At 35.7% G+C, this 14431-nt stretch overlaps 2 protein-coding genes across 2 annotated transcripts; both read left to right on the top strand.

Annotated features, from left to right (window-relative positions):
* The first annotated feature begins 203 nt into the window (after nt 1–203).
* On the top strand, nt 204–8125 carry paplnb (papilin b, proteoglycan-like sulfated glycoprotein). The gene is made up of 13 exons (XM_082147940.1): nt 204–293; nt 914–1023; nt 1112–1172; nt 1248–1350; nt 3224–3354; nt 3430–3527; nt 5416–5617; nt 5733–5909; nt 5996–6146; nt 6225–6305; nt 6415–6556; nt 7208–7274; nt 7388–8125. The coding sequence occupies exons 1-13, from the start codon at nt 231–233 to the stop codon at nt 7667–7669; spliced, it is 1668 nt and encodes a 555-aa protein (XP_082004066.1). The 5' UTR covers nt 204–230; the 3' UTR covers nt 7670–8125.
* A 479-nt stretch (nt 8126–8604) lies between these two features.
* Nucleotides 8605–10347, top strand: erh (ERH mRNA splicing and mitosis factor). The gene is made up of 4 exons (XM_082147608.1): nt 8605–8739; nt 9369–9456; nt 9552–9672; nt 9768–10347. Exons 1-4 carry the CDS (start codon nt 8737–8739, stop codon nt 9868–9870), a joined length of 315 nt encoding a protein of 104 aa, XP_082003734.1. The 5' UTR covers nt 8605–8736; the 3' UTR covers nt 9871–10347.
* Nucleotides 10348–14431: the final 4084 nt, after the last annotated feature.

Genomic DNA, 14431 nt, shown 5'->3' with positions numbered 1-14431 from the left:
GTCTCCCAAGAGGGGTTAATTGTAACTTGATATGAGTAGTGTGTATTGGTACGTGTACGTGTGCACAAAGGAAGAGATGTTCAGTCTTGAGTGAATGGACACCAGTGTCACGACTGTCTCGCTGTGACTCGGGGAACTTGGAATTTTCGAAGTAAGACAGTGAGAAGGTAAGTGACTATTCATTGTAGATGTTTCAGTGTTTTGTGAATTTGTGGTCAACAAAAATTCTTATGTTGAAGATGATGGTCCACTCTCTTCTCGGGATCTTGTGCTTGACCTCTGCAGTTTTCTGTGTGAGTAAAACAACATTAACATGAAACTATATAATTAATATGTTTGCAGAAATGACTGTCCAGTCAGAGTTTAGCTCTTAAGTAAATGTTTTCCCAGCTAACACAACTGTGGGAACACAGGGATTTGCAATATTTCTAAATTGTTAATATATCGTTATTTAAAATGTTATGATAAAGTTAGTACATTCTCCTACTAAACATATATCATTCTTTGAATGCTTATTATTTGTAATATTCCAAGAAATGTAATGTCAACATTTATCAAGTAAATACGTTTTTTTTCTTTCTTCTGACATTTTTTTTCTCAGTATGTTTATGTTTTAACATCATAAAGACATTTCAAGAACATTTCTCTCAACAACATGAGAACGCATATCAAATATTAATAATATTATAAATGTTTTTAAAAAAAACGTTTTATCTTAACATTTACATAACCTTTACAAAACATTAGTGAAAGTTGTGGGAATGTTCCCTGTTGGCTGGAATGTCAGAGAGGAGAGAATCAGATCAACTAAATGTATGTTCTTTTCACCTAGAATGTGTAAGGGATCCATATAAAAGTGTCTATATAAGATGGGAATTTGTCCCCACCGTGATAGATAGTGTGTTTGCTGTAGGTGAGGCAGCCGTCTGATGATTACTGGGATCAGTACGGTCCGTACGGAGCCTGCAGCCGCACATGTGGCACCGGAGTAGCTGTGAGAACCAGGGTCTGCAACACCATGAGGTGGGTCAACACCTGCTGTGTGTTTAGTACATTTGAAACCCTTTTCTTCAGAGCTCTCAAAACCCATCTTCTATCTTTTATTATTAAGGACGGATGGTGGACACAATTGCGTGGGACCATCCAAGTCCTACAAACTCTGTAACACACAGGTAAACAACTTAACACACAATCAAATGCACACACACAACTGTTTTAGAGCGCTATAACTTGTGTCCTCTGTAAAGGAATGCCCTGTTGGAGCTCGAGATTTCCGTGAAGAACAGTGTTCTCAGTTTGACCGGATGGAGTTCCAGGGAAAACGTTACACCTGGCAGCCATATTATGGAGGTATAAGACACAAGGCGAAATGCAAAATTTCATTTAATTGATTATAGTTTTTTGCATGAGGACGTTCCGTTAGGAAGTTTATTTGTATATTTGAGCTGTAATAGCTAATGTTTTTAAGGTATAGCTGAATTAAATAAATACAATTAAATAAAGTGCAAAATAAATAAATACATTTTATTAAAAACATACATTTTCTCATCCAAATGACTTTTTTTTTTTCTCTCATTTTGAGCATAAACCTCTGTCAATTTGGTTAAATTTACACTTAAAACAAGAAAAAAATTGTTGTTGATTCAAAAACTGTTTGGCTATTAAATACAGTATTAGCTATTACATTTAGATCTCTTTTTATGAAAAATAAGCCTAAATAAGAAAATGATTTGTTGTCTAAAATGTTATTTTCACATACAGTACAGGCCAAAAGTTTGGACACATTACTATTTTTAATGTTTTTGAAAGAAGTTTCTTCTGCTCATCAAGCCTGCATTTATTTGATCAAAAATACAGACATTTTTTTTATTATTGTGATATATTATTACAATTTAAAATAATTGGTTTTCAATTAAATTATCATTTATTTCTGTGATGCAAAGCTGAATTTTCAGGATCATTACTCCAGTCTTCAGTGTCACATATGACATCCAGTCTATCACATGATCCTTCAGAAATCATTCTAATATTCTGATTTATTATGAGTGTTGGACACAGTTCTGCTGCCTAATATATTTGATGAATAAAAGGTTAAAAAGAACTGCATTTATTCAAAATTAAATTAAAATATTTTCTAATAATATAAATCTTCTTTAGGCTACTATCACTTTTTATCAATTTAACACATCCTTGCTGAATAAAAGTATTGATTTATTTCAAAAAAAAGAAAGAAAAAAATTACTGACCCCAAATTACTGACCAGTAGTGTATATTGTTGTTACAAAAGATTTCTATTTTTTAAAAAAAAGTGCTTCTTTTTTTATTTTATTTTTTTATTCATCAAAGTATCCTAAAAAAGTATCACAGGTTATGAAAAAATATTAAGCAGCAGAACTGTTTCCAACTTTGATAATGAATCATCATATTAGAATGATTTCTAAAGGATCATGTGATAGACTGGAGTAATGATCCTGAAAATTCAGCATTGCATGAAATAAATGATAATTTAAAGGATAATAAATTGAAAACCAATTATTTTAAATTGTAATAATATATCACAATATTTAAAAAAAAATCTGTATTTTTGATCAAATGAATGCAGGCTTGATGAGCAGAAGAAACTTCTTTCAAAAACATTAAAAATAGTAATGTGTTCAAACTTTTGGCCTGTACTGTAGACTTAAAGGTGCTCTAAGCGATGTCACACGTTTTTTAGGCTGAACATTTTTTTTGTCACATCCAGCAAACATCTCCTCACTATCCGCTAGCCGCCTGTCCCCTGAACACACTGTAAAAAAACGTGATCTCTGTAGACAGCCCAGGCTCCACAAACAGCAACAAAAACAAACTGGGCCAACCTGGACCACGAAACATAACAAACAGTGTTCCAGCCAATAACCGACAAGAAGGATTTGGGGGTGTGGTTTGGGGGGGTTAGTGCGCGGATGAGGAGGAGGGAGGGTCGGGCTAGCCTCCGTTTTGTTTGACAATACTTTGAACGTCAACAAGAAGTGACGTCACCCGACATCACTTAGAGCACCTTTAAATCTGAGCTTTCATTTGTTAAATGACAGTGAGGGAAATACTATTACACACAAAGTAAGTCTTAAAAATATAATTAGATGTAATGTATGGTTCAGTCAGAAAGTTCTGGATGCTTTCACATTTTGTAATAAGATGTGGCTCTTTATGTAGTCACATGACCTGTTGTGTTTTGGTCTAGCTTCCAACCCATGTGAGCTGGTGTGTGTGCCCAGCGGAGAGAGCTTCTACTACCGTCACAGACCCACTGTGGTGGACGGCACGCCGTGCTACGTGGGCCGCAGAGACGTCTGTGTGGAGGGTGTCTGCAGAGTACGTGTACACTCACTACAGCTCAAAACCACACACACAAACATTTCATTCTAACACCCTTATCTCTGCTGAAAGGCGGTGAGCCATGGGGAGATTGTGGCTTTTGAGGATGACTCTCTTCCTGTCACCTCTAGACATCGCCCTGGGGCTGCTGCCCATCTGGACACCTACAAGTAATTTGTGTTGTTGTTTTTTTTGTGTGTGTGTATGTGTGATTTGTTTGTGCATCTATAATTAAATGTATACAGGAGTTGGACAATGAAACTGCAGCACTGGCCAATATAGTGTTGGAGGTTTCACTCCTATGTATGCGCCAATCTTCTCTGATTACAATTCCATCAGTAAGAGCAGAGTGTGCAGGTTTAATTCGCAGAGCAATAGCTGTACATAAGATAATGCAATCCACAACACAATGGGAGTTCAAAAGAGGACAAATTGTTGGTGCTCGTCTTACTGGCTCTTCTGTGAACAGGACAGCGAGTATTTGTGGTGTATCGAGAGCTATGGCATCTAGTAAAGTCAGCACATTACCTCATACGAACCACATCCAACAAAAAAACACAAAACCACAGATACCCAACTCACTCCAGAATTAAAGGGATACTTCAGGATTTAGCATTAAGCTTTGTATCAGTAGAAAACCTGTAGTATTTTCGAATTACCGTGCTTTCCACCCTCATATCCCCCTGAGACGAGAGATTTATGTATTTTTTGTCTGGAAAAAATCCTCCGATGATGCAAAAATCGTCATTTTGCGTCATCGGAGGATTTTCTGGCCGGAGGCTAAAGACTACAGACAGTAGGAGGAGCTGTCCCGCATGTTCTCAGCCCGCCCATAGGAGGATCTCACTCACAGAATGTACACAGTGTCAGACGTCTTTTTTTGGAAGCTAAGCTAGCAGGCTCTTGTTCTGTGGAGAAAGCTGAGTAGTAGGAGAAAGCTGAGTAGTAGGGGTTACCATACTCTTTTTCCCGGACATGTCCGGCCGTCGAGATCGTCCAAAATGTCCGCGTTTCGGCTTTTGCTTTCTGCAGTCGCCATTCATTGTTTACATGCACACCTTTTGTTTCAGTCTAACTGAATTCATTCCGATTGGTGAATCTGAATGTAGTGTTTACATCAACGCTAAACAAGTGATCGGTCGATGTGCGTTTTAACATTGCTAAGAAAATTCCCGCTCCTCCGTGAGAGATACGAGACCGGTGCGTCTCAGTGATGACGCCACCGGCCTCGCGTCATTCTCCCAGTGGCCTCCTAGAGCAGCGAAGCAAGTGCATTCTGGGAGTTGTTGTCTTTCATCCACATAAGCCAAAAATACATTTTCTGGCTTTTCTCAGTCTAGAAAGCTCCAAATTCAAAAATTTCTTCACATTTCTTCTACATAAATGACCTATTTTAAATACACATTCATCTTTCCAGAGGTGAAGTATCCCTTTAAATGCGCACCTTGACTCTTCTGTTGCAACCAAACCTGTTCTGCACAGTCACCAGATCGAAATATTTTTGAGCCACTGTGGGATATTTTGGAGGAGCCAGTCAGAAAGCCTTTGCCTCCACCAGCATCACATACAGTGACCTGACCTGGCCACTATTTTGGAAGAGGAATGGCTCAACAAAATTCCCCCTTTGGCAATACACAAAAGAAATATATTTGAAATTGGCCCAATAAATATATTTTACACTTAACATCATATATTTTTGTAATATTTCAGAATATATTTCAATGTATTTTTTTCTGTATGGGTCCCCAAAAGTGTCAAAAATATATGTGGCATATATTCCAAATACATTGAAATATATTCTGAAATATAACAAAAATATATGATGTTAAGTGTGAAATATATTTATTGGGCCAATTTCAAATATTTGCATATATTTCAAATATATTTCTCTTGTGTATGGGTGCAGGACCTGTATATGTCATTTTCATTGTGTGTATCATGTGTGTTCCAGTCTGTGAATTAGTGATGAGGATTTTTCAGGGAGTCTCTCGGATTATAGGTAGGGTCCGACAAGTGACTATCTTTATTAGTCACTATCTTTATATATTGTGTTTGTAGGTACACATACGGCACCTATTCAGAGTGTTCTCTTCCCTGTGGTGGAGGCACGCAGACCCGTACTGTGTACTGTATTAATGAGAGAACATCAGACATGGTGGATGAATCTCACTGCAGTGCACAAGGCCTAAGGAAACCAACCTCCCAGGTGGCCTGCAACCAGCACCCTTGTGCCGAGTACAGCGTTGGTCCTTTTGGTGATGTATGTAATTATTCCATTAATATCTATGTATACATGATGCTCAGAAGAATTTTTTGCAGGTGTTGCTCCTTTATTTATAACATTGATGATAGTGCTTTTCTGTTGTTTCTTCCAGTGTTCAGTGACGTGTGGCGAGGGACAGCAGACGCGGGAGTTGTTCTGCGTCGGTGGCAGAGGAGAGCGTCTCCCTGAGCACCACTGCAGGGGTTTGACACGTCCACAAGACATCAGATCCTGCCAGAGACCAGCTTGTCACCAAGTTTTTAGATACTACACCAATGATTTTAGCTTGGTGAGAAAAGGAAAGGAGAGGAGGAAGGAAATAAAGGAGAAAGCCAAACAGATTTAAGTATTTTCCTCTCTCTCTCTCTCCGTCAGTGTACTCTTAGCTGTGGAACTGGTACTCGCGAGCGCAGAGTGGTATGCATGGATTTGGATCAGAATCAATATGCCGATGATAGATGTGCTTCTCTCAGCAGACCTCATGCTTTGGAGAAATGCAACACACAGGCCTGCCCTGGAGCACAAGGTGAGTTCGTTCATGGTCATTGACGGTGTGTTATGTGCTATGAGGCACTCATTCTGCTCTTGTGTTGCTTTGGTTTAGCGGTGCCCAGCTTGCAGGATCCTGGCGCTTACGAGAGCTCCTTGCTTGGATTTGTGCCTCACACCCATGATGCAACCTCAGGTTAAAAAGCTGTCACAAATATGTTGTTGATGATTCAAAAGCAGTTACTCATGTGCTTATTTCTATTGTATATGTGCTGATTCTTGCTCTACATTTGCTTTATGGACAGTTCGCAGACCAAGCGATCCATACCCTTCTGTGACTGGTCCGCACTGCGCCCAGTCATATTACGGCTGCTGTCCTGATGGTCACACTGGTGCCTCTGGGCCTCGTGGAGAAGGCTGTGCCCATGATGACTGTCACAGGTCCAGGTACATATATGCAGTATAATACATAACTAAATAGTCATATAATCTGCCCACACATCAATACACTTTCATAAATGATATTTTATAGTAGGCCTAGTACTATTATTTTAAAAACACAGTAATAGTTTAAAAATCTTGTTTCCACTAAGATCACTATAATATATATATAGAGAGAGAATTATATACAAGATATTTTAAAGTATTTTTTTATAATAGTACTAGCTACTCTAAAATAAATCACTGTCAGTCTATTTTAAAGGGATAGTCCCTTAAAAAATGATGGTTCTGTCATAGTTTACTCACTCTCATGCCATTCCAAACCTGTATGACTTTCTTTCTTCCGTGAAGCAGAAGATTGAGAAGAACCAAACCATTCTGGTTCCCATTGACTCCCATTTGACATCTATTGAATTTGTCAACGGGAACCAAAACGTTTGGGTAACAAATATCCTTCAAAATATCTTCTATTCTGTTCCACAGAAGAAGAGAAAAAAAACAGTCATGCATGTTTGAAATGACATGATGGTGATTTTTTGGGTAGACTATCATTTTAATAAGGTCCATTCAATATAATGAAGACTTTAAAACCTAAACTGACAATTTATATCCTATTTCACACCATTATCTATGTTATGTCTGTGTGTGTGATAACAGATATGGCTGCTGTCTGGATGGAGTAACAGCTGCTCATGGTTTTGGAAGAGCAGGATGTCCTGATAGGGTATAATAGTACATTTTTCACACTCAATTTTCCTTTATGCTTCATCTATCATCATATAACTTTATTTATTTGTATGAACTATCTTTCCAACACATTATCTCCTTTGTTTTTAGGACTACAGTTCAGTCCGTCAACCCTCTGCTAGCGAGTGCTCTTTGGGACGAGATGTTGGGTCCTGTTATGAATGGACATCTCGTTTCTACTTTGATCATTCCTCTGGCTCTTGCTCGCATTTCTGGTTTGGGGGTTGCCGAGGAAATGGCAATAACTTTGTATCCAAAGAGGAATGTGAGCGGACATGTAATGCTTCAGGCAGAGGCCTTTCCCCGAGAGAACCAACACCCAGGAGAGGGATCAGCGGGGTCAGAGGCTATAGAATGAGATCCCGTGCATAAAGGGTTAAAAGAAGGGTCGTTGCAATCCCGCAACAAACAAATCCAACTTAGAAACATGTAGACAAAACAACAATTTATTCGAATGTGCACACAGCATTTTTACGCTGGCTTATTTGAAAGGCATCTTGGGTTTATACTGACATTTATTGACATTAATTTGTGAAAAAATATTGAGTGCCCCCTCAAGCTTTTTATTGTAGTTTAAGATAAACACACATTCTCTTTAAAGTTTTAAGCATCAAAAACAGCATGTCATTTTTTTTTAATAATAATTTTTTTTTATACATATTTCATACTCAACTGTTTCATCAATTTCATGAAAATAAATTTGCTGTTTAGAATTAAGCTAAAATCATGATCCCTTTCTTAATGTTTCTATATACATATACTTTGTACTTCAATTGTATACTCTTGCTAAGCCATTAAAGTGCTAACACAAACTGAGAACACTTTGTTTATGATTCCACTCAAGAACTTACCAGAATAAATATCTTGTTCCCTACAGCATTTTGAGACGATCTTGCATGCAGATTTCTGTTTTTATTTTATTCGTTTATTTAACAGGGATAGTGCACATTACAGTAATATGCCAGGGTTAGCCTATTTTTTCATCTGTAGTTCCTGGACAGAAAGTCACCCTGAAAACAAATATCAAATGTAAAGTCAAAATGAAGAAAATGATGGTATAAATATACACAAAAAACAAACAAACAAATAAAAAACTAAGCAAAAGCACAGACATAAAAAGGATGCACATTATATTAGGCTACATCTAACACAAAACAATACGATATTGTTGAAAAAAAAACCAAAGGCATTATTTGCTGATGATTACAATACAATTTTAAACCCTCATAGCCCTCGAATTTGAACGTTTTGGAGATTAAATAAATTCCCTTTTGTGTAATCGTGACACGCGCTTTTATTTTGAAAAGCCTAATCGTCACCGCCACTACCGGAAGTGGATGTGCGTTGCACATTTATGCTCTTTCTGTTGCTGCTCTCAGTGAATAACCGTCAGCGGTTAGCACATCATTCATAGCGACGTTTAGATACCAGGAGCAGATATGGTATGTATTTCAGTTCTATATTTTGTATTATGGTATGGATTGTTGTCGTTTGTCTTGTTAGAAAACCGTGTTTTATCGCGTGCCTTGGCACGTTAAAAGATGAACGCGGGCTGCTAGCAGCAGTGTAACGTTAGCAAGCCAACGTCGAATATTCAGGAAACTGGATATTCCGCTGGAATAGTTCTACATTCTCTTTCTACATAGTAAAGCACTTTGTTTGAAGTGTGAATTTAAACTAATTTTTAAGTTCACCCGTGGTAGTATCTTTCTTGGTAAGAAGCATCTAGACTGTTTTGTTTTGGGGGAGGGTTGGAATCCAACAGCTGGGGTTTTCAGAGTCTTATTCCAGAGTTTCCGTGTGAATATTTATATTTAATGTTACTTAGTTCATATGCCAAACCAGAATATCAGATTAAGATGTCATCCTTTCAATATAAATGTGATCTATTAATCTCATTGTCAGATGTAAAATAGTACTAGCAAGTTATTAGCAGTAGAGGGCTCCACACAATTAGGTAATTTCTGGTGATTTTACGGTATATTTGGTCTTTCTAATTAACTTGTAATGCATTTTTGTTCTTTAACTTGTATAATTTATTTAAACTTGTTTGTTTCTTCCTGATGTTCAGTCTCACACTATTCTGCTGGTGCAGCCCACCAAGAGACCAGAAGGCAGAACATATGCAGACTATGAGTCTGTCAACGAATGCATGGAAGGTAGGATGTTTAGTCATTTTTATTGGACTAGAAATTAATGTCATGAACTATTCTAATGCATTTAATTAATAATATTTACCCTCCTCCCAAAAAAGGAGTCTGTAAGATGTATGAAGAGCATCTGAAGAGGATGAATCCCAACAGTCCCTCCATCACGTATGACATTAGCCAGTTATTCGACTTTGTTGATGATCTTGCTGACCTCAGCTGTCTTGTGTAAGTAATCACTCTTTTTACACAACAGTGCATAACTAACACGTGAGCTCTCGCCAATCATGTCCATTTCTCTCACTCTCTGGTCGTTTAAACAGGTACAGGGCGGACACACAAACCTACCAGCCCTACAACAAAGACTGGATCAAAGAAAAGATCTACGTGCTGCTGAGGCGTCAAGCCCAGCAGGCGGGAAAATAAGGAGTGTGAAAGGTTGAATTATTTCTAAAGCTAGTCCCCAACTGTATCAGAACTACGCTACATCACAATAGGGGAACCAGGTGGTGAAGTGATGCCGCTTAGTTCAGATTTTGTTGAATGCATGTCTATTCAGTCCGTATGTCAAAGAATAGATTGAAAATATTTTGCATTTTAAATCGAAATTTTTGTAACCGGAGTTAGGGACTTGGGATATTTATCAGACTAGAGGGTAAAATCAGGGGGGGGGAACAATCCCTCTCAATTGATGTATTTTCTTGTGTTTTTTATTGTGGTTTTTTTTTTTTTTTTTTTTAAGTAAAGTATAAAACTTACACATTTCAGATTTTGGAGATGGTTCTGAGTCATCTTATATCCAAACTTGTCCTCAGTCCTGTTACAGGTTTTGTTGACCCTCTCTGTTTTGTGTATGTATCCAGTAGTCACCACTGGAAAACAATAAAAAATTTCTCACAAAAACTTAATGTCAATACTGTTGTTTTTTTCCATTTCTGAAGAATCTTGTGACACAAGACTGGAGAAATTCAGCTTTTATTTGAAATCGTAATAAAATAATCACAATATTGCTGTTTTACTGCATTTTGAACAAATGAATGTTAAGGGTAAGCGACTGCTCATCTTTATATACAGTCATGCTCAGAATTAATCATACCCCTGGTAAATATGATAAAAAATGGCCAACTGTATCAATACAGGTAAAAAAAAAAAAAACCTATAGAAGTATCAATAATTGTGGCCAACGTGTTTTGGAGAAAAACATTTATTTCATAATGTGATCCCCCCCCACTTCCAATTCTTTTACTTCAATGAAAGGTTAGATTTTTGCGAAATTTTTTGCATTAAAGATCAAAAGGATAAACGATGCAGATTTATTTTTTACAGCCATTTTTGATCATATTTACCAGTGGTATGATTAATTCTGAGCATGACTAGCTATCTTCTGGAACAAAAGCATGACCGTCCAACCTTTTTTTTTATTTGTACTCTCGGGAGCACACTGCTATACTGGGGTAATTGTTCAAATAAGAACTTGCTGAACAAATTCCTCTGTGAAATACGCAAGTTCTGCTACAATTCCCGCACCCCTGCCCCGCTTTACATGTACAACAACTTTTATGAGTTCTTTGCGGTCTATAAGCAACCTTTTCTATTGATGATGAAAAATCAAATTTTTGCCTTAATTTAATTTTTCAAGAATCTAAATAACCTTTGTAAAGAAGCATTACACTGCATTAGCTGTGATTACTGAGACCACTATAGTTGCCAATACCTACTGGAGTGACGTTTGTGATCAAGCTGTATTGAAAACCCCAAAAGGTTTCATTCTGTTCTGTTGGTTACATGATCCACTGTGTATTTGCATTGTTCTTGGAAAGTTACCAAAGTAAAAATACATTTTGTTTATGGCTGTTACTGGATAACCAAGGAAACAGCTGAGTTTTAGACTTCAAAGTAGTATAGGAACACAGTAATGCTAGATACAAGTATAAGATAAAGCTGCAACAATTTCTATTTTGTAGCAGATTTGCAATCTGGACAGTCTGGCTTGATCTTTGTGATGATGTGCTCTGGTTTCAGGCCAACTCTTGCATGGGGAAAATGTAGATTAACTGTAGTGTTATCATATATCACTATAGCTGGCAATTCTGGCCCTTATGTGGTTTTATATTTACATTAATTTTGTTTCTTCGTTTCGTTTCTTAAGCAGTATTCAATAAAATCAAATCATTTGTCATATACTTTGGGGTCATAAAAAATAAACATTTTCCTTAGCTGGGCCCATAGTCCTGTTGTAGCCTCCCATACTATTGATATAAAGGTCTCATCAGGTTTATGCTTTCAAACATTTATGAGTTCATTCAGATTAGAGAGACACACCACAGCAGTGGTTTCTGAGTGAATGTTGAAATGTTTACTTTCGAAACCATTAGGGGTGTAACGATACCCTCACATCACGATACTGAACTCACGATACGATATTATTGCGATACTCCAAGTATGGGGCGCCGTTTGTAAAGCGGCTCACGCTGAAAATAACAGCAACATTTTGTCACATTTAGCGTCAAACAATGTTTAAAAAACTGGTATGAATTTTTGACGGTCACTTTTTAGCACATTTACAACAATATTTGTCAACTTAGAGATATTTTAAATAGTTACATCTAAATATTAAATGTTACACCTAAATGTTAAATCTAAATATTAAATCTATATCTAAATGTTAAATCTAAATCTAAATGTTAAATCTAAATATTAAATCTAAATCTAAATGTTGAATCTAAATGTTAAATCTAAATCTAAATGTTGAATCTTAATTTTTATCATTTATCAAATCTAAATTTGCATATTAGTTAAATATTTAGTTTCACCCGAAACATTTAGATTCAAGATTTAGATTTAACATTTAGATTTAGCATTTAACATTTAGGTGTAACTAACATTTAATATTTAGATTTAACTATTTAAAATATCTCTAAGTTGACAAATATTGTTATAAATGTGCTAAAAAGTGACCGTCAAAAATTCATACCAGTTTTTTAAACATTGTTTGAAGCTAAACGTGACAAAATGTTGCAGCGTGAGCCGCTTTACAAACGGCGCCCCATATCCAAGACATATGATAAAAGGTTAACAAAAAATGTACTGTTGATTAAAATGCTAAATTTGATTTTACATAGGGGTGGAATTGAATAGGTTTGGACTTGGTGCTGGAAACCCAAAGCACAGGACAAAGCTGACACCAGAATACAAATATTGATGATTCTGAAGCTGAAAATACAGAATTATTTTAGACAAATAAGCTTGCACTCTTTCACTGATTAGATACAGTACATTTGATTTAAAATAGGCCACTTTTTACTGGTAACATTTGGCATTAACAGGAGCCACAAATATTGCCCCATTTCATTATTATACTTTATATTCAACATTATATATAGTGGTTTAATGTAGGCCTAGTACTGACACTAAAAATCTGAAAACTTTCATTTTTTCTCATTTTGTATTTTGGGTGAATTATACACAATACATATTATCACTATCCTCTGTACATATTGTTGCAGTTTTGTATTGCGATATATTGTTACACCCCTAGAAACCATCCAACCTGATCTCATGAGAATTAGTATGATGTGATTAACATGTAAACAACATTTTTTTCGAAGAAAAAAAGGGAAGAATGAAGGTCCACACCCCTAATATTAACCATCAGTTATTGATTAATGCAGGGCCGGCCCTGACCAATTTGCTGCCCTAGGCAAGATTTTACCTGGCGCCCCATGCATCACAGCCCATTTCACCCCGTCATTGTGTTCATGATTTAGCATATATATATATATATATATATATATATATATATATATATAGGCCTATATACACACACACACACACATTACAGCCTAAACACAAATACCAAGAGCATTACATAGCATTCAAGTCAAGTCCCCATTATCTTTTATAGCACGATTTACAATAAAGATTTAATGTGAACTTTGCTATTTTGAATAAACCTGTAAATAAATATCATTACTATGCCATAAAATGTACAGGCCAAAACATTACTATTTTTAATGTTTTTGAAAGAAATTTCTTCTGCTCATCAAGCCTGCATTTATTTGATCAAAAATACAGAAAAAAATGTAATATTGTGATATATTATTACAATTTAAAATAATTGGTTTTCAATTTATTATACTTTAAATTATCATTTATTTCTGTGATGCAAAGCTGAATTTTCAGCATCATTACTCCAGTCTTCAGTGTCACATGTGACATCCGGTCTATCACATTTACTTTAGTAGTACTTATCACATCTACTTTAGAAATCATTCTAATATGATGATTCATTATCAAAGTTGGAAACAGTTCTGCTGCTTAATATTTTTTCATAACCTGTGATACTTTTTTAGGATACTTTGATAAATAAATAGTAAAAAAAATTTTTTTTTAAATGTTTTAAGAAATAGAAATCTTTTGTAACAACAATATACACTACTGGTCAGTAATTTGGGGTCAGTTGTTTTTTTGTTTTTGTTTTTTGGTTGAAATAAATCAATACTTTTATTCAGCAAGGATGTGTTAAATTGATAAAAAAGTGATTGTAAAGATGATTTATATAATTAGAAAATATTTTTATTTTATTTTAAATAAATGCAGTTCTTTTTAACATTTTATTCATCAAATATATTAGGCAGCAGAACTGTTTCCAACACTCATAATAATTTAGAATATTAAAATGATTTCTAAAGGATCATGTGATAGACTGGATGTCACATGTGACACTGAAGACTGGAGTAATGATGCTGAAAATTCAGCTTTGCATCACAGAAATAAATGATAATTTAAAGTATAATAAATTGAAAACCAATTATTTTAAATTGTAATAATATATCACAATATTTATTATTTTTTCTGTATTTTTGATCAAATAAATGCAGGCTTGATGAGCAGAAGAAACTTTTTTCAAAAACATTAAAAATAGTAATGTTTCCAAACTTTTGGCCTGCACTGTATCCCCACAACTGCACAACTGTAGAGTAAAACA

This window comes from Leuciscus leuciscus (genome assembly GCF_965113295.1).
Source record: "Leuciscus leuciscus genome assembly, chromosome: 19".
In the NCBI taxonomy this organism is placed as follows: Eukaryota; Metazoa; Chordata; class Actinopteri; order Cypriniformes; family Leuciscidae; genus Leuciscus; species Leuciscus leuciscus.
Note: the sequence above shows the minus strand (reverse complement) of the source record. Positions and strands in the feature narration are given on the sequence as shown.

Bases quoted from the DNA above. Each gene is read 5' to 3' on its own strand.
- paplnb (XM_082147940.1), top strand. From the start codon at position 231: ATGTTGAAGATGATGGTCCACTCTCTTCTCGGGATCTTGTGCTTGACC. The intron at 3,528-5,415 runs GTAATTTGTGTT...TTGTGTTTGTAG, and splicing joins GCCCATCTGGACACCTACAA to GTACACATACGGCACCTATT. The intron at 6,557-7,207 runs GTACATATATGC...GTGTGATAACAG, and splicing joins GATGACTGTCACAGGTCCAG to ATATGGCTGCTGTCTGGATG.
- erh (XM_082147608.1), top strand. The intron at 9,457-9,551 runs GTAGGATGTTTA...CTCCCAAAAAAG, and splicing joins TGTCAACGAATGCATGGAAG to GAGTCTGTAAGATGTATGAA. The intron at 9,673-9,767 runs GTAAGTAATCAC...TCGTTTAAACAG, and splicing joins GCTGACCTCAGCTGTCTTGT to GTACAGGGCGGACACACAAA.